At 42.0% G+C, this 25,751-nt stretch overlaps 1 protein-coding gene across 1 annotated transcript in view; it reads left to right on the top strand.

Moving 5' to 3' along the window:
* The window catches only part of LOC110163239 (calcium-activated potassium channel subunit alpha-1-like), a 248,254-nt gene that overhangs the window by 17,771 nt on the left and 204,732 nt on the right, over positions 1 to 25,751 (top strand). The window contains exon 2 of the mRNA XM_055150045.1: positions 13,303 to 13,446. Coding sequence (XP_055006020.1) covers positions 13,303 to 13,446 — 144 coding nt within the window. The remainder of the gene's footprint in view (positions 1 to 13,302; positions 13,447 to 25,751) is intronic.

Here is a 25,751-nt window from a genome sequence, read left to right as displayed (position 1 = left end):
AGGCAGACATTACATAACAGTTCATTCATACACTGGTGGCACAGTGGTTGTTTAGTTTGCCTCATTAACAGGAAGGTTTCAGGTTCAATTCCCAAAGGCGCTGGTTATGTTTACTGACCTCGAACTGATTTCATGTGGTACACGGTGCTCAAAAATCTGTCCAAATATTCTAGTACGACTTTGGTAAACTACGAAGCCGCACTGCTTGATGGATTGTCGGAGAATTACGACTGCTGTAGTCAGGAGCCTCGTCCTTTAGGCCCCGTTCACACTAGTTTGTATTTGAGTCGTTTTCGTTGTGGATGCAGTGTTTGTCCACACTAACCCGAATGGAAAACAGCTCCAGAAACAGAACGATCTGGTGCCTCCAGCTCCCACGAACTCATCTGAGTACCAGATCTGATCCGGCACCGTGTGGACGCCTGAAAACACTGATACACTGATGTAGGTCTGTGCACCGCGAAGTAATTCACTGCCAAAACACTAAGAGGCTAGAACAGGGGTGGGCAAACTTTCTGGCTCGCGGGCCACATAGGGTCCTAAAGTTTGACTGAAGGGCCGGACAGAAGACAGGACATAACGTGTTAAGAGCTCAGATTCATTACGTTCTTATTCACATTTATCTAGGACTTCAGACGCGCTACACGTGTCATCACTGCTGTGAAAGATTCAGAACATAAAACTGTTGAGACGTGTTCCACTGCACAACACGAGTCAATGTACATCGTGAGTTCACTGTTTCCGTATATGACTGATAACAACTCAAACACAAAGCTCACACCAAACAACCACAGACACACACCTGTGACTGAGGTAAAACCTGACTTCAAAATGTTGTGACATTAACAAATACAACTCAGAAACCACAGGTTTCCTTGATTGATTTTTACCAACTCAAAATGGAAGGAGTGCAGTCTTATATCTTAAGCACCAACTACTTCACTCATGGTCCGAATAACTCCTGTAAGAACACTTTCCCATAAAGCATTGCGGCCAACATAATACGCCGCAGCTCAATGTATATATAGTGCGCCATCTACTGGGAAACGCTGGAAATGCATGACAAATAAAACATCAACAAGGTTTATTATTGTAATTTATTCCAGTTCGGCGGGCCGGATTAAAAGGTTTAAAGGGCCGCATACGGCACCCGGGCCGTAGTTTGCCCACCCCTGGGCTAGAATATATGTCCATTCATATATACGGTCTATGTGTACGACCTGCAGACTTATAATCTCTGAAAAGTTTAACATGAACCATCTCCAACACGACAGAAACACAGAACAGACTCACCATCAGCAGAACACCCCTCTGTCACAGAAACAACACTCATATTCCACTGAGTCGTGTCCTTTAGTCCAACAGAAACTGAACCGCATCAGCGCACAAGGAGCGAGCTGTTTGTTCAGCTCTTATAGTAGCATATATATGCAAATTATCCATGTGGTTTTAGGTTTTATTTCTGTAAAATATAAACAAATGTACATAAAGCTGCATTAAACACATTATTATAATGAGTGTTCAGTATATTACTCAAGAATTCAACATTATTGAAATTGCGCCTTATAATCCGGTGCACTTTATAGTCTGAAATACGGTAAATTGTGCCGAACTTTTTGACAGAATTCTCCCAGTGTCACATATTTTCCAACTTTTCTTCACAAATTGCTTCTTGATTTGTGTAAAAAAAAAAATTATATAGATTATTTATATTTATAACAGGTATAGAGTAACCAGATTTTCACATTTCCAAAGTGCCACATGGCCGGGTTGGGGTGACTGGTGTGAATAAAACTGCGAAAAGAGCATGTAACATTGTCCATTCTCAACTTACTTTTTGTCATTTTCAAGCTCAATTTTCCGTATTTTAACTAAACAAATGACAATATAATCCTCTCTTTACTGTTGGTGGGTGTCAAAATGGTCAAAAATAGAGACAACTGGGACATTTTTTGTATAAAACTGGGATAAATCCGCTGGTACAGGGGACATAAGGCTCAAAACTTGGACTGTCCCGGGTAAATATGTCACACTAAACAGGTATTATCCCACTAAACGTTGTATTTATTGTTGTTTACGGGGGGTATTAGTGCGTTTTGTTGTTGGTTTTGTGTTGTGCGGCTGTTGTGTTGTTGGTTTTGTGTTGTGCGGCTGTTGTGTCGTTGGTTTTGTGTTGTGCGGCTGTTGTGTTGTTGGTTTTGTGTTGTGTTGCGTGTATCAGATGTCGTGCCTCAGATCATCGGTCAGTGTTGACAGCCTCATAAATAGTTCACGGTTGAGGAGGTGTGTTTTGCAGACAGATGTACAGAAGGTGTCATATTATTTCATGACTTCAGATCGTCACAAAGTCCTCGTGTTAACCTGAGCAGGTGAACGGACCAGAGACGCAGAGAGTTTGAGGACAGAGACGCGGCGCAGTAAAACATAAACCGAGACTGAAGTGACGGGAAAGACGCTGGTGCCGGGTTTTAGTAACAAAACACACACCAAACACATAAGAACATGAATCCGTGTGTCATTCGTTCATTTGTTTTTCAAAATAAAACCAAAAATAATGAAAAAAACGATTATTTTCTTCATTATTTGCCTCCAAAAACCAAAATGACTTTCCGTGACTTAAACTGCGATTACAGACTGAACCAGGACTGAACCAGGACTGAAGGACTGAACAGGACTGACTGAACCGGGACCAGGACTGAACCAGGACTGACTGACCAAACTCAACTGACCTGATTCAGTCAGTCCTGTTCTCAGTCCTTGTCTCAGTCCTGGACTGAGACAAGGACTGATCAGGACCAGACTGACCAAACCAGGACCAGACTGGGACCAGACCTGGTTTAAACCTGGTTTAGTCCTGATTTAGTCCTGGTTCAGTACTGTTTCAGTCCTGCTTCAGTCCTGGTTTAGTCCTGGTTCAGTCCTGGTTTAGACCTGTTTTAGTCCTAGTTTAGTCCTGGTTCAGTCCTGGTTTAGTCCTGGTTCAGTCCTGCTTCAGTCCTGGTTTAGTCCTGGTTCAGTTCTGGTTTAGTCCTGGTTTAGTTCTGTTTTAGTCCTGTTTTAGTCCTGGTTAACACCTGTTTTAGTCCTGGTTTAGTTCTGTTTTAGTCCTGTTTTAGTCCTGGTTAACACCTGTTTTAGTCCTGGTTTAGACCTGGTTCAGTCGAGTTTTAGTCCTGGTTCAGTCCTGTTTTAGTCCTGGTTCAGTCCTGGTTTAGTCCTGGTTTAGTCCTTCTTTAGTCCTGTTTTAGTCCTGGTTAACACCTGTTTTAGTCCTGGTTTAGACCTGGTTCAGTCGAGTTTTAGTCCTGGTTCAGTCCTGTTTTAGTCCTGTTTAGTCCTGTTTAGTCCTTTTTTAGTCCTGTTTTAGTCCTTTTAGTCCTGGTTTAAACCTGGTTTAGTCCTGGTTTTGTCCTGTTTTAGTCTTGGTTTATACCTGGTTTAGTCCTGTTTTAATCCTTCTTTAGTCCTCTTTTAGTCCTGGTTTATACCTGGTTTAGTCCCGGTATAGTCCTGTTTAGTCTTGGTTTAGTCCTGTTTTAGTCCTGGTTTCCTGGTTTAGTCCTGGTATAGTCCTGTTTTAGTCTTGGTTTAGTCCTGGTTTAGTCCTGGTAGTCCTGTTTTAGTCTTGGTTTAGTCCTGGTTAGTCCTGTTTTAGTCCTGGTTTAGTCCTGGTTAAGTCCTGGTTCAGTCCATCATTGCAGTTTAAGTCATGTAAACGGAAAACGGTCGTTATCCGTTTTTTTTCCATTTTTCATTTAAACACAAAATCGAAAACTGAAAAAAAAAACCAAATCATTATCTGTTTTTCATTTTGGTTCTGGAGACAAATAATGAAGAAAACTGTTGCTTTTTCATTTTCTTATTTTAGATTTTATTTTGAAAAACGAATGAACGAATGACACACGGATTACACGTTAACTCCACACGCCCACGACTCCGCGTCCGCAAACACCAGACCTGATCAAAAGGCTCTTTGTGAGACTTACTTCCTCGTTTCATCACTGATCTTCTTTTCTATTAATATGTTTCTAAATAATTGATTTGCTCTCACAGAGACTCAGATAGTGTCTTGTTCCTCTAATTTAACTCGTCTGGGAGTTGAGTTATTAATGTTCTGTTCTGAGCGACCGCGGGGTGGGAACAGGAAAAGCAAATATGAGAATTATTGAGAATCACGTTCGCAATAAAGTTTGGATTTTCTTTCTTGACCTGGTTTAGTCCTGGTTTAGACCTGGTTTAGTCCTGTTTAGTTGGTTTAGACCTGGTTTTAGACCTGGTTTAGACCTGGTTTAGTCCTGGTTTAGACCTGGTTTAGACCTGAGTCCTGGTTTAGTCCTGGTTTAGTCCTGGTTTAGACCTGGTTTAGACCTGGTTTAGACCTGGTTTAGACCTGGTTTAGACCTGGTTTAGACCTGGTTTAGTCCTGGTTTAGTCCTGGTTTAGACCTGGTTTAGACCTGGTTTAGACCTGGTTTAGACCTGGTTTAGTCCTGGTTTAGACCTGGTTTAGACCTGGTTTAGTCCTGGTTTAGACCTGGTTTAGACCTGGTTTAGACCTGGTTTAGACCTGGTTTCCTGGTTTAGTTGTCCTGGTTTAGACCTGGTTTAGTTGGTTTAGACCTGGTTTAGACCTGGTTTAGTGGTTTAGTCCTGGTTTAGACCTGGTTTAGACCTTCCTGGTTTAGACTTGATTTTTAGATCCTGGTTTAGTCCTGGTTTAGACCTGGTTTAGACCTGGTTTAGTCGTGGTTTAGTCCTGGTTTAGACCTGGTTTATTCCTGGTTTAGACTTGATTTAATCCTGGTTTAGTCCTGGTTTAATCCTGGTTTAGTCCTGGTTTAGACCTGGTTTATTCCTGGTTTAGTCCTTGTTCAATCCTGGTTTAGATTCGATTTTCAATTGCAAAACAAAATTTAACACAATTCAAATATAGATCAAACACTGAACACATAATATTCTGTCTTTTCTAAATACAAACCCCTTTAACCCTTTAACCCTTTGACCCTTTGACCCTTTGATATTTGCAAATATGAGAATTATTGAGAATCACGTTCGCAATAATGTTTGGATTTTCTTTCTTCATAATGTTTTTGTAATTCACCATAAATGTGTTAAATTATGTCTATAAATGACATCGTGAGAAAAGTGAATGAACGAGAAAATTAGCCACAAAATTACACAGAAATGACTTTGTATTGTTTTTGTTTGTTTGTTTTGTTTTGGAGCTTTTTGACGATGTTATAATTTTAGGGTGTTTTTTTTTTTTTTTTTTTGTCTGTAGTGGTCATTATCTATTTGAGATGGTTTAATCCTGGTTTAGTCCTGGTTTAGTCCCAGTTTAGTCCTGGTTTAGTCTTTGTTTAGTCCTGGTTTAGATCTGGTTTAGTCCTGGTTCAGTCCCGGTTTAGTCCTGGTTTAGTCTTTGTTTAGTCCTGGTTTAGATCTGGTTTAGTCCTGGTTCAGTCCCGGTTTAGTCCTGGTTTACTTCCTGCAGTGCTCAGTATCTGTCTGATGGACATTAGTCCTGATTTAGTCCGTTATTTGTCCTGTTTTAGACCTGGTTTAGTCCTGGTTTAGTCCTTGTTTAGTCCTGCTTTAGACCTGGTTTAGTCCTGGTTTAGACCTGATTTAATCCTGGTTTAGACCTGGTTTAGTCCTGTTTAGTCCTGGTTTAGTCCTGGTTTAGTCCTGGTTTAGTCCTGGTTTAGACCTGGTTTAGACCTGGTTTAGTCCTTGTTTATTCTTGGTTTATTCCTGGTTTAGTCCTGGTTTAGTCCTTGTTTAGTCCTGGTTTAGTCCTGGTTTAGACCTGATTTAATCCTGGTTTAGTCCTGCTTTAGACCTGGTTTAATCCCGGTTTAGACTTGATTTAATCCTGATTTAGTCCTTGTTTATTCTTGGTTTATTCCTGGTTTATTCCTGGTTTAGTCCTGATTTAATCCTGGTTTAGTCCTGGTTTAGACCTGATTTAATCCTGGTTTAGTCCTTGTTTATTCTTGGTTTATTCCTGGTTTAGTCCTGGTTTAGTCCTTGTTTAGTCCTGGTTTAGTCCTTGTTTAGTCCTGGTTTAGTCCTGCTTTAGACCTGGTTTAATCCTGGTTTAGTCCTTGTTCAGTCCTGGATTAGTCCTGGTTTAGATTCGATTTTCAATTGCAAAACAAAATTTAACACAATTCAAATATAGATCAAACACTGAACACATAATATTCTGTCTTTTCTAAATACAAACCCCTTTAACCCTTTAACCCTTTAACCCTTTGACCCTTTGACCGTTTGACCGTTTGATCTTATATAATCCATATTTCCTTCATGTTTGAACTTTGATGTTTGATTGACAGATATAAATACATGTTGTGTGGTCCTGTACGTTCAGACCAGGTCTTTAAAGTCAAAGAGAAACTGTGTGAAGCCAATTAAACCCTGATAAAGAAATGTTCGTTTAGGTCAGACGTCGTTACACAAGCTCAGGCTAACGAAGCTAATGCGGCTAATGTTTACATAAATAATAGATGTGGAATATCTGGGTTAATTTATATATAGTTCAGTATTGGTCAACCTAATTATGGGCTCAGAATGATCCGGTCACTTCTAAAGATGCTCTGTAAAACTTCTCTGATGTTGAGTTCGTTAGATTTGTGTAGAAGTTTCCACAGTGCGGCATTAAAGGAACCGTATTACATTGTTTATTGATGGTTTAGTCCTGGTTTAGTTCTGGTTTAGTCCTGGTTTAGTTCTGGTTTAGACCTTGTTTAGTCCTGGTTTAGTTCTGGTTTAGACCTTGTTTAGTCCTGGTTTAGTTCTGGTTTACACCTGGGTTAGACCTTTTTTAGTCCAGGTTATGTCCTGTTTTAGTCCTGGTTTAGTCCTGGTTTAGTCCTGTTTTAGTCCTTGTTTAGTACTGGTTTAGTTCTGTGTTTAGACCTTGTTTAGTCCTGATTTAGACCTGGTTTAGTCCTTGTTTAGTACTGGTTTAGTTCTGCTTTAGACCTGGTTTAGACCTTGTTTAGTCCTTGTTTAGTCCTGGTTTGGTCCTGGTTTAGACCTGGTTTAGTCCAGCTTGTGTCCTGTTTTAGTCCTTGTTTAGTCCTGTTTTAGTCCTGTTTTAGTCCTGGTTTAGTACTGTTTTAGTCCTGTTTTAGACCTTGTTTAGACCTGGTTTAGACCTGGTTTAGTCCTTGTTTAGTCCTGGTTTAGACCTGGTTTAGTCCTGGTTTAGTCCTTGTTTAGTCCTGGTTTAGACCTGGTTTAGACCTGGTTTAGTCCTTTAGTCCTTGTTTAGTCCTGGTTTAGTCCTTGTTTAGTCCTTGCTTAATCCTGGTTCATTATTTTTTATAATATTCCAAACATTTATTGCTTATTTGAGAATATTTTATTTAACTTATTTAACTCAAACATGTGTGAATGAAACAAAACACAACTCCAGGTTTGTTTTTGAGGAGGTAACAACATTTTAACACGACTTAAAGCTCACAAGAGTCAACTTTTGTGTAATATACGACCTTTCATTTTCTCCATGGGTCAAGCAGATGCCACCGCCAGGCCGAGGTACAGGTCAGATCTGTGGAAAGGCGAGCTTGAACTTGTATATACGTCCGTTGTCATCGCTGTAGAACCTTCCCGGCAAAGTAATAAAGTGACATTTTACAGACGTTCCTTTTCTTTCAGAGGGACCCCGGCCGCTTTTCGTTGCTTTGTGTTTTACAGTTTTACATTTTCTCGATCGCGGGTGTTTTACGCAGATAAACACCCGTCCTGGTCGCGCTACCGTCTTGTCTCCACACACAATAAGTCCCGTCAATTCTCTTTTTGCGCAGCCGTTTAACCTCGGCTCATTTGAACAGTTCTGCTTCTAAGGGAATGAGAAAAAAAAAGACTCATTATTAATAACAATGTGCCTGATTGGACGAAAAAGGAGACGCTGACAGGAGCTTCTGCGTTAGTTATAATGAGAAAATGCAATGCAAAATTAATAGTTTTTTTTTCTTTTCTTCTCTTTTTCTATTCTAGTAGCTACAGACTCTTTAAATTTCCTATATTACGCAAATTTATGAGCTTTAAGGCATTTTAGAAAGCTGTTACTTCATCAAAAACAGACCTGGAGCTGTGTTTTGTTTCATTCACACGTGTTTGAGTGACTCATTATTATTAATCTGTTTACATCTCCAAAGCTCAGATGTTCTGTTCCATCTTGTGACGTCAAATTAACAGCTACTTCTTACCTTTAGCTCAGTAGAGATGAGCAGTTCCGGGGCTGAAATGATCCAAATGATTCTAGTGAAGGCGTGTGGAGTTTAAAAACACAGTGGAGCACTTCCTGTATCACCACATGACATCACAAGGTGGAGCAGAGTGTTTTTTGTTTGAGAGAAGAATCCGATCCAATACGACATTCGCTCATTCGTGTTTCAAAATAAAACAAAAAATAAGAAAACAACAAAAGACTAATTATTTTTTTCATTACTAAAAAACTAATTATTATTTTTTTCAGTTTTTGAATTTGTGTTTCAATTAAAAAAAAAAAAAAAAAAAAGGATGACGGCTGTTTCCCTTTTCTGTGACTTAAACCGCGATGCCGGACTTTTGTGCCGCAAAACTGACTGAATCAGGACTAAACCAGGACTAAACCGTTTTCAATCCTAGTCTGGTCCCAGTCTCAGTCCTGGTTTCAGTCCTGGTCTCAGTCCTGGTTTCAGTCCTGGTCTCAGTCCTGGTCTGGTCCCAATCTCAGTCCTGGTCTCAGTCCTGGTCCCGGTCCCAGTCCTGGTCCCTGGTCTCAGTCCTGGTCTCAGTCACGGTCTGGTCCTAGTCCCGGTCTCAGTCCCGGTCTCCCAGTCCTGGTCTCAGTCCTGGGTCTCAGTCCCGGTCTCAGTCCTCTGGTCTGGTCCCAATCTCAGTCCTGGTCTCAGTCCTGGTCTGGTCCCGCTCTGGTCCCGTCTGGTCCCGGTCCCGGTCTCAGTCCCGCCCTGGTCCCTGGTCCCGGTCGTCCCGGTCCCGGTGGTCCCGGTTTTCAGTCCCGCTCTGGTCCCGGACCTGGATCAGTCCTGGTTTAGTCCGTAAACTGTGCAAAAGTCCGACATCGCAGTCGCGGGAGTCACGTAAACAGAAAACCATTCTTCATTTAAACACAAAATCGAAAACTGAAAAAACAAATCATTTATCTTTTTTCATTTTGGTTTTGGAGACAAATAATAAAGAAAATAGTTGTTTTTTTGTTTTGTTTTCTTACTTTTGGTTTTACATTGAAAAACGAATGAACGACTGACACGCGGACGAACATTTGCTCTTGAGTTTCTCTTCTGTCGTTATCTGTCCTCCTCCTGCTCTGTTGTGTCTTCGTCTAAGTGAGTTGGACGTCGTGCTGGAGTTGGAGATGTGATCAGAGCCTGAGGTCTGCTCCACCCGAACACTGTGTCCTCTCCTCCACTAATCACCACCAGCGTGATTCAATTTATCCTCCTGGAGACGACGCCTAATGAAACTGACCTGCTGCACAGAGAGAGAGAGAGAGAGAGAGAGAGAGAGAGAGAGAAAGAGAGAAGGAGGGAGAGAAAAAGAGTGTGACACAGAGAAAGAGGAAAAGAGAAAGGGGTTGAGGGGACAGAGAGGGATGGAGAGAGAGACAGAGGGACAGAAAAAGAGTGTGACACAGAGAAAGAGAAAAACAGAGAGGGACACAGAGAGAGAGATGGACAGAGAGAGGGAGAGAAAGAGGGAGATCAAAGGAAAGAGGAAGAGAGGGACAGAGAGAAAGAGACAAACAGAGAGGGGTTGAGGGGGACAGAGAGAGAGAGAAAAAGAGGGAGGGAAAGAGGTGGAGAGGGACAGAGAGAGAGAGTGACAGAGAGAGTGACAGAGAGGGATGGAGAGAGAGACAGAATGAGGCGGAGAGAGATAGAGAGAGAAAGAGACGGGGGGCAGAGAGAGGGGGACGGAGAGAGGGAGAGACAGAGAGGGACAGAGAGACAGAGGGGACAGAGTGAGGTGGAGAGAGATAGATAGAGAAAGAAAGAGAGGGAGAGAGGGGGGAGCAGAGACAGACAGAGAGAGGGATACAGAGAGAGAGAGACAGAGACAGAGAGAAAAAAGAGAAGGACTGAGAGAGGGACAGAGAGAGAGAGAGAGAGAGAGAGACAGAGAGAGAGAGAGAGAGACAGAGAGAGAGAGAGACAGAGAGAGAGAGAGACAGAGAGAGAGGACAGACAGAGAGGGACAAGAGAGAAGAGAAGGAGAGAGAGGACAGAGAGAGACAGAGAGAGAGAGAGAGAGAGAGAGAGAGAGGGACAGAGAGAGAGAGACAGAGAGAGAGAGACAGAGAGAGAAAGAGAGAGAGAAGAGAGAGAGAGGGACAGAGAGAGAGACAGAGAGAGAGAGAGGGACAGAGAGAGAGAGAGAGAAGACAGAGAGAGAGGGACAGAGAGAGAGAGAGAGAGAGAGAGCAGAGAGAGAGAGAGAGAGAGACAGAGAGAGAGATTGAGAGAGAGAGACAGAGAGAGGGACAGAGAGAGAGAGAGAGAGAGAGAGAGACAGAGAGTGAGAGGAAGAGAGATAGAGAAAGAGAGAGATAGAGAGAGATAGAGGGAGAGGAAGAAGAACAGACAGAAAGGGGAAGATTAACAGAGAGAGAGAGGGATGGACGGAGAGAGAGAGACGGACAGAGAGAGGCACAGAGAGAGAGAGAGGGAGACAGAAAGAGAGAGAGAGAGAGAAAGTGAGTGAGAAAGAGAGAGAGGGAGAGACAGATAGAGAGAGACAAAGAGAGAAAGGGACAGAGAGAGGTGAGAGAGAGAGATAGATAGAGAAGAATGAGAGAGAGAGGGGGACAGAGAGAGGGAGGGAGAGGAGAGAGAAAGAGAGAGAAGGAGACAGAAAGAGAGTGAGAGGGACAGAGAGAGAGAGAGAGACTGATGGAGAGAGAAAGAGAAAGAGAGAGAGAGAGGGGGATGGAGGGACAGAGAGAGACAAAGATAGAGAGAGGGACAGAAAGAGAGAGACAGAGAGAGAGAGAGAAAAAAGAGAAGGATAGAGAGAGAACGAAATCCAGTTTAGTTCGTAGTACAGCAGCTGCATTGTTGAGTGTCCAGTGATCAACACATCCATGTTACTCTGTTCCACCTTGTGATGTCATGTGGTGATACAGGAAGTGCTCCACTGTGTTTTTAAACTCCACACACCTTCACTAGAATCATTTGGATCATTTCAGCCTTGGAATTGCCGATCTCTGCTTAACAAAAGGTAAAAGTAGCTGGAAAACTACCACTTCGTGACATAACAAGGTGGAACAGAACATTTCGAGCTTTGGAGAAGTAAACAGACACACAAACAGACAAACAGGATTATTCAAACATGTTACATGAATGTGTCATGTGAGTGACACATGAAACAAAGAGCACATTTTAATTTTCAGACAGGGCTGGGACGGGGTGTGGCTGGAAACAGAGATTTTTTTTTTTTTGAAGCGCCCAAACCTGAAACGCAGGACAAAACAGGATTAAACAAACATGCATAAATCAAAATACACATCTGATTCACGCATGTTTGACTGATCCTGAAGCGCAGGACAAAAAAACAAGATTAGACAAACACGTGTGAAGCAAAATAAATCTTTGAGTAAACTAATGACGAGGGAAAACTGTGGAAACACGGTTAGAGCTCATGAAAGTAAACACTAGGGATGTAACAATAACCGAAATATCGTGATATCGTATCGTCAAAGTTCTCACAATAATATCGTGGACCATCACAATATATCGAATCACAAGTTTATTTGCTTAAATTAAGAGTTATGGTGCAGCCAGTGTTGGGAAGATTACTTTTAAAATGTATTCCCCGACAAATTACAGATTACACACCCCAAAATGTAGTTTGTAACGGAATCCATTAAATTACTTAAAGTGAGTAACGTAATCTGAATACTTTGGATTACTTGGTTTGCTGTAGAGAAGCAAAGACTGGGAAATCATAACCTAAGATGTTTTGTCTGCTAAAAGACAATGAAAAGCCCAGACTTTACTCAATCAAATTAAAAATATTATTGATAGAAGAGGAAACACGGTCCATGGCAGCATGATTTAGTCCTGTTAAATCCTGTTTTAGTCCTGGTTTAGACCTGGGTTAAACCTGGTTTAGTCCTGGTGTAGTCCTGCTTTAGACCTGGTTTAGTCCTCGTTTAGACCTGGTTTAGACCTGGTTTAGACTTGGTTTAGACCTGGTTTAGTCCTGGTTTAGACCTGGTTTAGACCTGGTTTAGTCCTGGTTTTAGTCCTGCTTTTAGACCTGGTTTAGTCCTCGTTTAGACCTGGTTTAGACCTGGTTTAGACCTGGTTTAGACTTGGTTTAGACCTGGTTTAGTCCTGGTTTAGACCTGGTTTAGTCCTGGTTTTAGTCCTGGTTTTAGTCCTGCTTTAGACCTGGTTTAGTCCTGGTTTAGACCTGGTTTAGTCCTGGTTTTAGTCCTGGTTTTAGTCCTGCTTTAGACCTGGTTTAGTCCTCGTTTAGACCTGGTTTAGACCTGGTTTAGACCTGGTTTAGACTTGGTTTAGACCTGGTTTAGTCCTGGTTTAGACCTGGTTTAGACCTGGTTTAGACTTGGTTTAGACCTGGTTTAGTCCTGGTTTAGAACTGGTTTAGTCCTGGTTTTAGTCCTGGTTTTAGTCCTGGTTTAGCCCAAAATGTGAAAACAGGAAAATACCGCCGTGTAATCCATTTATTCAAACAAAGTAACTGTAATCCAATTACCACTCACTGAAACAGTAACTGTAACTGAATACAGTTACTCATAATTTGTACTCTGATTACGTAACTCCGGTACATGTAATCTGTTACTCCCCAACACTGGGTGCAGCAATAGTTAAACAAAGACAGAGGGAACTACATAGACCATGATCCTTTGCTCCATTTCAGTGCAGACGACAAGAAGAAATAACAGTTCTAAGCACTTTTAAGTTTTGTCAAGACATTTTAAGAGGAAAAAGAAGTGTATTAATAGTTTTGTTTAGCCTCCCCAAAATATCGCAATAAATATCGTACCGTGAGATATGTATCGTGAAAATATCGTACAGAGATTTGGATATTGTTACATCCCTAATCGTGATCTTTCCCACGATATCGCAGTAAATATCGTAGAGTGAGGTTCATACTGTGACAATATCGTATCGTGAGACTTGGATATCGTTACTTTCCTAGTAAATACTGCATAATATTTCACCTTTAAGAAAAATTTTACTCCTGATATTTGTGTCTAAACTCGCACTCCTCTTTCTTCTCTCTTTCTCCTCCGTCTTTCTTGTTTCTCCGTTTCGTTCAGGAGGTGCACCGGGTGACCACCGCAGAGGCGCTGAAGCGAGGAGAGAAGGATGATGCCGGGGCCAGTGAGGTGGGCTGGATGACCTCTGTCAAAGACTGGGCCGGAGTCATGATCTCAGCCCAGACGCTCACCGGGAGAGTCCTGGTAAGTCCACCGCCAGACGGGTTATAGTCCTGGTCTAAGTCCTGATCTAGGCCAGTTATTGTCCCGGTTAAGTCCACCACGAGTCTGCTTATTGTCTTGGTTTAAGCCCCACTCAATCCGGTTACAGTCCTGGTAAGAACCCTCAAGTCTGGTTATAGTCCTGGTGTAAGTCTTAATCTAGTTCAGTTATAGTCCTGGTTCAAGCCCCACTCAAGTCCGGTTATGGTCCTTGTACCTCCCCTCTAGTCTGGTTATAGTCCTGGTGTAAGTCTTGATCTAGTCCAGCTGTAGTCCTGGTCTAAGTCCCCCTCAAGTCCGGTTTAAGTCTTGGTCTAATTCCCCTTGAAGTCCAGGTATAGTCCTAGTTAAATCCACCTCAAATCTGGTTATAGTTCGGGTCTAAGCCCCACTCAAGTCCGGTTATGGCCCTTGTACATCCCCTCTAGTTTGGTTATAGTTCTGGTGTAAGTCCTGATCTAGTCCAGTTATAGTCCTGGTCTAAGTCTCCCTCAACTCCAGTCTAAATTTTGGTCTAATTTCCCTTGAGGTCCAGGTATAGTCCTGGTTAAGTTCGCTTCAAGTCCTGGTTTTAGTCCTGGTTTCAGTCCTGTTTGAAGTTCTGTTTGAAGTTCTGGTTTTACTCCTGGTCTAAGTCCACCTCAAGTCCGGTTTAAGTCTTGGCCTAATTCCCCTTGAAGTCCTGGTATAGTCCCAGTTAAGTCCGCTTCAAGTCCTGGTTTTAGTCCTGTTTTCAGTCGTGTTTGAAGTTCTTTTTGAAGTCCTGGTTTTAGTCCTGGTCTAAGTCCACCTCAAGTCTGGTTATAGTCCTTGTACATCCCCTCTAGTCTGGTTAAGCCCCACTCAAGTCTGGTTTTAGTCCTGGTGTAAGTCCTGATCTAGTCCAATTTGTCCTGGTCTAAGCCCCCTTCAGGTCTGGTTTAAGTCTTGGTCTAATTCCCCTTGAAGTCTGGGTATAGTCCTGGTTAAGTCCGCTTCAAGTCCTGTCCGTTTTCAGTCTTGTTTGAAGTTCTGTTTGAAGTCCTGGTATAGTCCTGGTCTAAGTCCCCCTCAAGTCCTGGCTTTAGCCCTGGTTTAAGTCCTGATCTTGTTTGGTTATAGTTCTATGTGAGTCCTAGTTTAAGCCCTGATATAGTCTGGTTATAGTCCTGGTGTAAGTCCTGGTTAAAGTCTTAGTCAAGTCTAGTTAAAGTCCTGGTTTAAATCCTGCTCAGGTCTGGTTAATTCTACCTTTTGTTTTCATTCATGTCAAATTGTGAATATGTTACTTGCTACATGCCCAGTACATATAAACTCTAAAGTAGTAGTAGTAGTAGTAGTAGTAGTAGTTAGTAGTAGTAGTAGTAACATATTAGTAGCTTGTTATAAAAGTCCTTTTCTTTGGTCGCTGTTTCTTTTTTCTCACCTGCTCCTGTTTGATCCGAGCCGGCAGAGGTACTTTTCTCTAAATGTCACGTCCGGAGCTGAGTCAGACCTGTGCCCCTGTGCCATTACCTCGTCCCCGGTAACGGACTCATTACGTCGTTTGTGTCCATGGTAACAGAGCTATTACATCACCGTTTTCTTAGGTAACAGCACTGACATTGTTAGTGTAGGAGGCAGACTTGATAACAACTTGGGTCACTTTAGAACTCTTTTATGTAACTTTGTACTGTCATTTTTATAATCTGATGTATTATTATTAAATTTGGGTAACAGGAAGTGATGTAATTGTTGTCAATGGTAACAGAGATGACATGACTAGTGTCCTAGGTAACAGGGATGACATCGTTAGTGCCCTGGGTAACAAACAGATGACATCGTTAGTGTCCTCATTAATGGGAATGACATCTCTTGTGCTCTAGGAAACAGAGGAATGACATCGTTAGTATCCTAGGTAACAGGAATGACATTTTTAGCATCCTAGGTAACAGGGATGACATTGTTAGTGTCCTTGGTAACAGAGGAATGACATAATTAGTGTCCTAAGTAACAGGAATGACATTGTTAGAGTTCGAGGTAACAGAGATGACATCGTTAGTGTACTCGTTAACAGGAATGACATCTCTTGTGCTATAGGAAACAGAGGAATGACATCGTTAGTATCCTAGGTAACAGGGATGACATCGTTAGTGTCCTAGGTAACAGAGGGGTGACATTGTTAGTGTCCTAGGTAACAGGGATGACATAATTAGTGTCTTGTGTAACAGGGATGACATCATTAGTGTCCTAGGTAACAAATAGATGACATCGTTAGTGACCTAGGTAACAGAGGGATGACATCATTAATGTCCTAAGTAACAGGGATGACATTGTTAGTATCCTCGTTAGCAGAAATGACATCTCTTGTGTCCTAGGAAACAGAGGAATGACATCGTTAGTGTCCTTGGTAACAGAGGAATGACATAATTAGTGTCCTAAGTAACAGGAATGACAGCGTTAGTGTCCTAGGTAACAGAGGAGTGACATCATTAGTGTCCTAGGTAACAGGGATGGCATCGTTAGTATCTTAGGTAACAGAAGGATGACATCGTTAGTGTCCTAGGTAACACATGGATGACATAATTAGTGTCTAGGTAACAGGGATGGCATCGTTAGTGTCCGAGGTAACAGAGGAATGACATAATTAGTGTCCTAGGTTATAGGGATGACATCATTAGTGTCCTAAATAACAAATGGATGACATTGTTGGCATTGTTAGTGTTCTAGGTAATAGAAGGATGACATATTTACTGTCATAGGTAACAGGGATGACATCGTTAGTGTCCTAGGTAAGAGAGGAGTGACATCATTAGCGTCCTAGGTAACAGAGATGGCATCGTTAGTATCTTAGGTAACAGAAGGATGACATCGTTAGTGTCCTAGGTAACACATGGATGACATAATTAGTGTCCTAGGTTATAGGGATGACATCATTAGTGTCCTAAATAACAAATGGATGACATTGTTGGCATTGTTAGTGTTCTAGGTAATAGAAGGATGACATATTTAATGTCATAGGTAACAGGGATGACATCGTTAGTGTCCTCGTTAACAGAAATGACATCTCATGTGTTCTAGGAAACAGAGGAATGACATCGTTAGTGTCCTAGGTAACACATGGATGACATAATTAGTGTCCTAAGTAACAGAGATGACATCCTTAGTAACCTAGATAACAGAGGCATGACATAATTAGTGTCCTAAGTAACAGAGATGGCATTGTTAGTATCCTAGGTAACTGGGATGACAGCGTTAGTGTCCTAGATAACAAACGGAAGATATCGTTAGTGTCCTAGGTAACAGAAACTTACATGTCTTATGTTCTAGGAAACAGAGGGATGACATAATTAGGGTCCGAGGTAACAGAGGTGATATCGTTAATGTCCTAGGTAACAGAAATGACATAATTTCTGTTCTAGATAACAGGGATGACATTGTTAGTGTCCTAGGTAACAGAGATGACATAATTTGCATCCTAAGTTACAGAGATGACATCTCTCGTGTCCTAGGTAACAGGGATTTCCTGGGTGACAGGGTCGTATAAAATCACTAGTATCATCATCCCAGGGAACACTACATAACATAACCTGAGTTTTTAGTGGGGCAAAGAGTAGGAGTTGAGGAGATGACACAAGTAGCTCCTATTTGTTTGACATTGTCCAGTTCATACAAGTTTTTAGCTTCTGGTGCATTTTTTCGTTAATTGCTCCAAAGACCAAGGCTCCCACTCTCAAGATAAGGACGACTCCTCTTTCTGCCTCTTAGACTATCTTTCTTTATTTTGTTTTGTTTTACTAAGACCCACAATTATTCAAACCCAGCGTCAGATAAGAGACAGAGTGAGTAAAAACGTGTGGACTGCTGCCAAAAAAAGAGAGTCTGCAGTATAGATTTGGAGCTATTTAAATTGCTAATGACATATGTACACAGTGCACCTTTAAGTTTCGATATTTCTACCAAAAAATAGTGAATCCTCCTTAAAGTTGTACTGGCCCCTGTCTGAGTTTGAAAATCCTGAATAATCCATAATATAAAACGACGGAATTTGACCTCGTTTAGCCCTTGTTTAGAATCCACTTGCTCCTCCTTGTTTTTCATTAGTCCGTCTATGGGTCGTGTGTGTTGCCGCTAACGACCTCGTCTCTCGTCTGTAACCATGGTAACGGGCAGCAGCAGATGTTGTGACTTCCTGTTTCCTGGTTCGGGCTTGTGTTAATGACAGATGCACAGGACGTGGGCTTAATAGCTCTAGTTTTAGTCCCTTGTTTTTAATTCGGAAGCTTTTACAGGCGTCTTTTGTGGTGCCCAGCTGTGCCTCTCCCTGTTTAAGCTCTCGGGACGGTTTAATAGTTATTATTTTTAGGTTTGTTCATGTTATAAAAACAGATCTGGAGTGTGCAATCAAAACTGCACATAGACTATAACACGACTCCAGATCTGTTTTTGATGAGGAAACAACATTATAACAAATCAGAAAATTGCGAGTTATGGACCGATTAAAAGATAGAAAATGAGTTGGAGAAGGACAAGTGGGTGGTCCGTGTACCATTTGTTCTTTTGAATTTCAATTAAGAATGAAAAACAATAAAATGGGAAAACAGTTTGTTATTTCATTATTCCGTTATAGTGACAAACAAAAAAAAAAAAACAAATTTCAACCTCTATTTCGGGTGGAAAATGGTTTTGAATTATCTGGATCTAATTTGCTTTAATAAACATTGTGCCATTTATAACCAAGTCAGCCACAGCGGTCCTGGAGCAGCTGTATTATTTCTTACAAAAATAAGAACTACATATGAATTAAACATTGTTGTCATGGTTACAGCTATAATAGCAGGAGGCTGGATGTCCTTTAAAACTTTCTAAAATAAACAGTGAATGTAGTTTGTTTTTAATATATTTTTACCAGGGTTATCCCGGTCCGATCCAGTCTGCAATCATGTGATCGGCGCCAATTTCTGATCAGATGACTGCAGACTGGATCCGGACTTGGATGTTATGTTCCGATCAGGTATCGGATAAATAATATAATTATATAATACACAGCGCACAACACTTTTTATTTTATTTTAACTGAGGCACAGAATTTGCTCAGGGACGTCCAGTCAGCGCGACTGTCTGTTTTTGGGCCGTGCCGTGCTCGGGCGCTGTTACCTGGGGTTCTGTGGCCCGTGTTCACACCTGCGCCGCTGATGCCGCGCTGTTTGTTTGCATGTTGCACAGTGGAGCTGGCGCTTTTGGCAGAGTGCGCGCTCCGCTTTGGGTTTGTGGATGTGGTGGCGGTGCAGGGGAGTGGGGGCAGCCGGGAGAGAGAGGCGCGGTGCTTATCAGGGGAGGGCACGGATATGTCTTAAACTCTAATCTTACTGCAGGCGAATATAGTATTTAACTCCATTATTCTGTAAGAATGAAAGTTCCTGAGAAGTTCTGTCAATCAGTTAGACAGTATTAACATAATAATAATAATAATATCACAGTTATTAACGTGTGTCCCCAGAGGAACAGAATGACCTATGGGGAGCACAAAGAGAGTTATGAAAAATAAATGTCATTTTGTTTTTATTTGGTAAGATTTTGTATTATTTGCATTTCATAGACGAGACGAGTTTCAAATGTAATGCACGTGCAAACACAATATATCAAATATACAAACTGTAGATTGTGCAGAGTCTCAGGTCTGATGTGATTCTGGTCTGGTTCCTGTTTTGTCCTGTTCATTAAGTTTACTAAGTTACACATTCCAAGACCAAACAGATTTACAACAATGATGATGAATGGTTAGAAAAGTGAATCAAATTTAAGTTTTGGACATTTGATGTTTCACACTAAGTTCAGCCCAAATGCTACACATTCAAATCAACACAATCTGATCCCCCCAAACATCCTGGATCTTATTCTTTGCTTTTAGTTAATTTCATAATGTTTTTTTGAAGTATCGGATCGGGACCCGGTATCTGCAGATACTCAAAATCAAAGGACTCAGACTGGGACTTGGGGGCTAAAAAACGTGATCGGGACATCCTTCATTTTTACTGTCATGCTTTGGTTAATGTATATAAATGTATATCCATTCAAAGATCTATAATTCTTAAAGTGATTCTCGTCTTCCCTCTCTGGGTTGGTGTTTTCAGTCCGATGCCCTGCAGGTCAAATCCCTCCAGGACATGCTCCGTTTGGCTGCGCTCCCTCTCAACAGATTGTACAGATCAAAGATGGCCGCCGGCTCCGGGCGACGGAACGAGGGCACTTCCTGTTGACCTTTAGACTGACCACGGTTACCACGGCGAGGGCGAATCACAATATGGCAGAGCAGAGCGGATATTTGACATTTTACAAGTCGATAAGCGGGGAAATACCAGAATCCGGGCAGAAAAACAGAGCTGCTATTTATATTTAATAAAAGATTCTGACAGTAACAATTGAAGGTAAAAGAGTAAGATGCATCATGGCACAATATCTATTTACAGATACTCAAAATAAAACAAATATATACATAAGTAGAAGCTGTATTAAGAAAAACATGCAATAATTTTGTATGACATTTTCAGAAAATCATGTACAGTAGTAAAGTTGTCAAAAGTACTGAAAATCAGATACTAATAAATACTGACACTGGTATAGAAACTTATTTAAGCAAATACTGATACAGAAAAAAAAAAAAAAGGATAAAATTGGACATTTCCTGAACAGTTTCATCTTGAGTTATTGAGTTACAATATTGTAAGAGCTTTTAAAGTTATTATAATTTTGGGTTTCAAAAAAGAATATTGAGTATTGAGTTTATTCTTTAGTATTGAAATTGAGTAGCTTCTTTTTTTAGTATAAAGTAACATTATATACAGTACCAGTGTTGGGAGTAACGCGTTATAAAAGTAACAAATTACAGTAATGCATTACTTTTTGCTGTAACGCAGTAATGTAAGGCATTACAGGGGAAAAAATAGTAATATTTTACTCGGTACAAATGTGAGTAACGCGCGTTACAATGTTTTTTTAACCTGGATTGAAGTGGTGGGTTTTTCTTCATACAAATTCGCTAAAATCACCTCGATATCAGCAGCGGTGAAACGCCGGAGATGCCCCCTCATAGACCTTCAGGTAAAAAGGAAGGACTGACAAAGAACTCCACGCTGTTTAGACCTGGTTTAGACCTGGGTCAGTTCTGGTTTAGACCTGGTTTACACTCGTCCTTCCCTCTATCGCAGTTCACTTTTCGCTGTCTCGCAGAATTTTTATTTATTTATTTATTTTTGTGCAATTTTGCATGCCCTTTTTTTTACATTGTATGAATGTGCGTATTGCGTTCCTCCCGCTGCGTCCTGACTGGCCAAGGGACTCCTGTCTCCTGTACAGTACAGTACAGAATGTGTTCAGCTGCCAAATTTAAATAAATGTTCAATCTGTAGCAGTGTGATTCTGAAGTGCTGTACGGTTGCAAGTTTTCTCCCCGACGAAACCCACAACGTCGACGAAACGTTCTGCACCGACAAAGGCTCCTGCACTCGCACCCAAAAGACAGAGGAAGATGCAAACCATCACACAAAAAGTTGGACTTCTGGACACGCTGAAGGAAGGTAGAAGTTACGCGCTGTAACAGAGTCTTGCACCGGCTCGGGTCCCTGCAAATAGTTGCTGAAATCAGGGCCGCGAGCCCGAGCAGCAGGGTCCATAAAGAGCGATCGGGTGACAGCCGCTCTTACCTCCGTGAGGTGCGGAGCAGAGCCGCTCCTTTCTCCTGCGTCACCTTCGAGCCCGTCCCTACAGTGAGTCCTGTTTTAGTCCTAGTTCAGTTCTGGTTTAGTCCTAGTTCACTTCTGGTTTAGTCCTGGTTCAGCTCTGGTTTAGTCCTGGTTTAGACCTGGTTTAGTCCTGGTTCAGTCCATATACAGCGCAAAAGTTATTTTGGTGAGAGTAACTTAAAGTAATGCAATAGTAATGTAATGGCTTACATTTTAAATGCAGTAATATTGTAATGTAACAAATTACTTTGAAATGACAGTAATAGGTAATAAATAACACATTACAGTTTTAAAGTAACTTGCCCAACAGTGTTCAGTACACAGCAGACTCATGTTTCCCCAGTTTACTATAATATATATTGTACTATAGATGGAATCGGAATTGAGCGTTAAGCCCTGCAGTCTGAACGTAGGAAACACACAAACCATGAAAAAAAAGTGCCACTTATAGTCTGAAAAATACAGTAGCTTGGTGGTTAGATTTCCGCTTGGATCACTGCTGTTGTGTCCTTAGGCAAGACACTTCACTATCCTAATCTAGTGTGAATATGGAGGGCCGTGGTTGCAGAGGATTATAACGACCTTTCTTTTTTTTCCCCTTTAACCTGTTTTTTTGTTTTTCCGTAGCTGAACAAAAGGCTGTAACGGAAATATAAAAACAAAAACATTTCCAGTACTTTTGTTCGTTTTCATTACTGTTACGTTCTCTGACGATAAGCTCCCGTAAAAAAATCCTGTCAGCGCGTTTCAGAGGAACAAAGCCTCACTCAGCGTCTTTCACCAAATCCCTGAAACCCACGAGCTCCGAACCGGTTCAATATTGACCCTTGACCTTTTATGGCGCTAAACTGTGTGTTTGCTCTGGCGCCGGGTTTGGTTCGATGAGCGCCACATTTAGACACATCTGTCACTTCACGCTTTATTGCCCCTCTCCTCCTCCTTTTCCTCCCGCTCTTCTTTTATATCATCCTTTCTGCTCTCTCTACCTCCTCTCCGTCCTCTTCCTTATCTCTCTCCTCTTTCTTTTTCTCTCTTCTTCTGTCTCTCCTCCTCTACTCTTCTCTTGCTCTCCTCCTTCTCCCTCCTCATTGCCCCCTCTCCGCCTATCTCCACCTACTTCTCTTCCTCCGTTTCTCCTACTCTCTCCTCTTCCACTCCTCTCCTCTCTCCTCACCCTTTCTCTTGTCCCTCTCCTTCTCCTCCTCTATCTCCTCCTCTCTCTCCTCTCTCCCGTCCTCTCCTTTTGTGTCTCCTCTTCTCTCGCCTCCTCTCTCCCTCTCTTTCATCGCTCTCCCCTCGTCTCTCTCCTACTATCTCCTCCTCTCACTCTCCTCATCCTCTCCTCTTCTCTCTCCTTCTATCTTTCCTTCTCTACTCCTCTCTATCCGCTCTTCTCCTATCCTCTTCTCTGTTCTTCTCTTCTCTCTGCTTTCTCCTCCTCCTCCTCCTCTCTCTATCTTCTCTCCTTCTCTCTCTACACTTCCACTCCTGTCCTCTCTCCTCTCCTCATCCTTTCTCTTGTCCCTCTCCTTCTCCTCCTCTATCTCTTCCTCTCTCTCCTCTCTCCCTTCCTCGTCTCTCTCTTCCTCTCCTTTTTGTGTCTCCCCTTCTCTCGCCTCCTCTCTCCCTCTCTTTCATCGCTCTCCCCTCGTCTCTCTCCTTCTATCTCCTCCTCTCACTCTCCTCATCCTCTCCTCTTCTCTCTCCTTCTATCTTTCCTTCTCTACTCCTCTCTATCCTCTCTTCTCCTATCCTCTTCTCTGTTCTTCTCTTCTGTCTACTTTCTTCCTCCTCCTCCTCTCTCTATCCTCTCTCATTCTCTCTCTACACTTCCTCTCCTCACCCTTCCTCTTCTCCCTCTCCTTCTCGTCCTCTGTCTCTTCCTCTCTTTCCTCTCTCTCCCCTTCTCTCTTTCTCGCTCCCCCTTTCTCTTATCTCTCCTTTTCCTCTCCTCATTCTCCTCCCTCTGTGTCTTTCCTCGCTCTCCCTTTTGCTCTCTCTCGCTCTCACTAGTTCCTTACCTCTTATCTCTCCTCTTTCCTCTCTCCTCTCCTCCTTTTCCTCTCTCGTATCCACCTTCTCCTCCTCTGTCTCTTCCTCTTTCCCCTCTCACTCCTCCTTTCTCTTATGTCTCCTTTTCCTCTCTCCTCTCCCCCTTCTCCTCCTCTACCTTCTTCTCTCTCGTTCTCACTCCTTTATCTTTAGTCTCTCCCTTCTCCTCCTCTGTCTCTTCTTCTCTTTCCTCTCTTCTCCCCTGCTTTCTCTCTCTCCTCCTTTCTTTTATCTCTCCTTTTCCTCTCCCTTCTTCAGTAAAAGCAGGTGTTATGGGCTGTGCTGAACCAGGACGAGTCTCTATTCGATTATAAAGTCCAGTGGAGCTTTAATCACTTCATTCTGGAAGAGCGTTTGTCCACCGATCCGAAGGTTGACGGTTCGACTCCCGCTCTCGACATAAACATCACCGCTTGAGCAGATGAATCTTGTTGTTGTGTACTTGGGCAAGACACTTAACCCATCGAATCTTGACTGTAAAAAAGTTCTAAACAGATCAGAAAACCTCCCAAAGAATCAATGACTTTTTGGTCACATTTTGCCCATATCAATCGACTTTATTTCATATTTTGGTGGTAAAACTTTTCTTGAATCCTGCTTTAACACAAGTCCATGGTGTGGAAGCATCTAGAGCAGAGGTGTCAAACTCATTTTGGTCCGGGGGCTGTATCCAACCTACTTTGATCCCAAAGGGGCCGGATCAGAAAACTCATGTCATATAAACCCCCAAAAATAACAATAAGTTCAAATATTTGTGCAGAGAAACACAAATCTATTACAGAAATCTTTTTTAATTGATGAACTCTTTCTTTTAAAAAATATTATAATATTATGAACAACCTGAAACTTTAAGAAAAATGTAATTTCAACACAATGTTTTAACATGAACTTGTATGCAAATAGGAATAAGTCATTTTTTCTTGGCTCCACTTTTCTCATGTTGGACATTTTTCTGATGAGGGTGTCACGGTCAACAGTCAAAACGATCGTCCTTTAAGAGCGTTTGGAAAGAGACAAGTCTTCATTTGTGCTGCTCTGGTGGGAGGGGCCACGTACAGAGACGCTGGAGACGCTGCTGTGATAAACACCGTAGAAAATTAACAATATTTTTATCGAAAATATAATTAAAATATTTTAGTAGAAAATCAGTCGAGGGCCAGATTAAAGGTCTTGGAGGACCGGATCTGGCCCCCGGGCCTTATGTTTGACATCCCTGATTTAGAGGTTTGGTTCTGTAAGAGGCTGGAGTTTGACCTGAGTACATCTACATGACCAGTACAAATCTGATAACCGGAATAATCAGATAACGCAGTCATTTTATCTGTTTTATGATGTGTGTTTGCAGCAGGAGAGAACTCTGATAATCAAAAACAACTCGTGACACAAAGCAATTAGTGTGTTATTAAAAAACTGTTTCACTTTTGGTTGTTTACTTGACAGAATGTTGAACTTTGGCCAGTTTTTGTTTTTGTTTTTGTAAGCAGCAAGTGCAGATCTGCTGGAAGGGAGCAGGGAAGGTTACGGGGCGGAGATTTTGTGCCGGCGAAAGGTGAAAAGTGAGGACCGCGGCTCGACGACCGTAGTTTTGCGAGGATTCCCGTGGTTCGGAGGGATGTAGTCAAGGCGGGGGGCAATTGTAGTCCTTTTTGGGGGGGGGGCATTTAGGTATAATTGCAGCGCAGTGGGCAAAAATGTAGAAAAATGAGTGGCCGCTGCAATTTCAAGTAGTTGGTGACATCACAAAAGACTGCCCTGAGTAGAGACAGGTGTTTTTGAAGTGTGGAAACCCGTTCGACCAATCAGACTGTTCAATATACCTCCAGACCCCGCCCCTTCTCCCCGTACTACCCGGTTTAGCAGCTGTATTTGAAATGAAATGTGGTCGTGGTTGTGGGCGGAGTTTAAGTGTTTAGTCGCACTTTGATGGCGCCGGTAGAAGGACGTTGTATCGCGCGATGTTATTTAACTCGTTTTTATTAGTGTGAAGCGCGCTCTGTCCAGTCCACATACCGACACGTGTTCAAAGCCCCCGCAATCTCCCCTCGCTCGTACGTTCTAAGTTTACAGCTCGGAACAATGCCGCGCTATAACACGAGAATATGTGGAGTAAAGCCGCGGAGGAGACGACCAATCAGAGACTCACAGCCGCACATTCTGCTCTCATTTTGTGACTGTGTTTGAGTTCAGGGTAAAGACACAAAACAACAAAGACACTTCTGTCCCAAGCATTTTTACTTCTAGTACTATTACTACTACTTCTACTGCTACTACTACTACTGTTACTACTATTACTACGATTGTTACTACTACTGTTACTACTACTATTACTAGTACTCATAATACTAGGACCTTTACGAGTACTACTACTGTTATGACTACTGCTAGTACTACTACTACTATTACTAGTACTAGTACTACTACTACTACTACTACTACTACTAATACTGCTAATACTCCTACTACTGTTGATGCTGCTTCTGCTGTTACTACCACTACTGCTAATGTTACTGCTACTACTACTACTACTACTACTAC

The sequence above is a fragment of the Boleophthalmus pectinirostris genome, unplaced genomic scaffold (genome assembly GCF_026225935.1).
Source record: "Boleophthalmus pectinirostris isolate CB_2022bp ecotype Guang Dong unplaced genomic scaffold, ASM2622593v1 HiC_scaffold_14, whole genome shotgun sequence".
NCBI lineage: Eukaryota > Metazoa > Chordata > Actinopteri > Gobiiformes > Gobiidae > Boleophthalmus > Boleophthalmus pectinirostris.
This window is presented reverse-complemented; position numbering and strand designations above follow the sequence as displayed.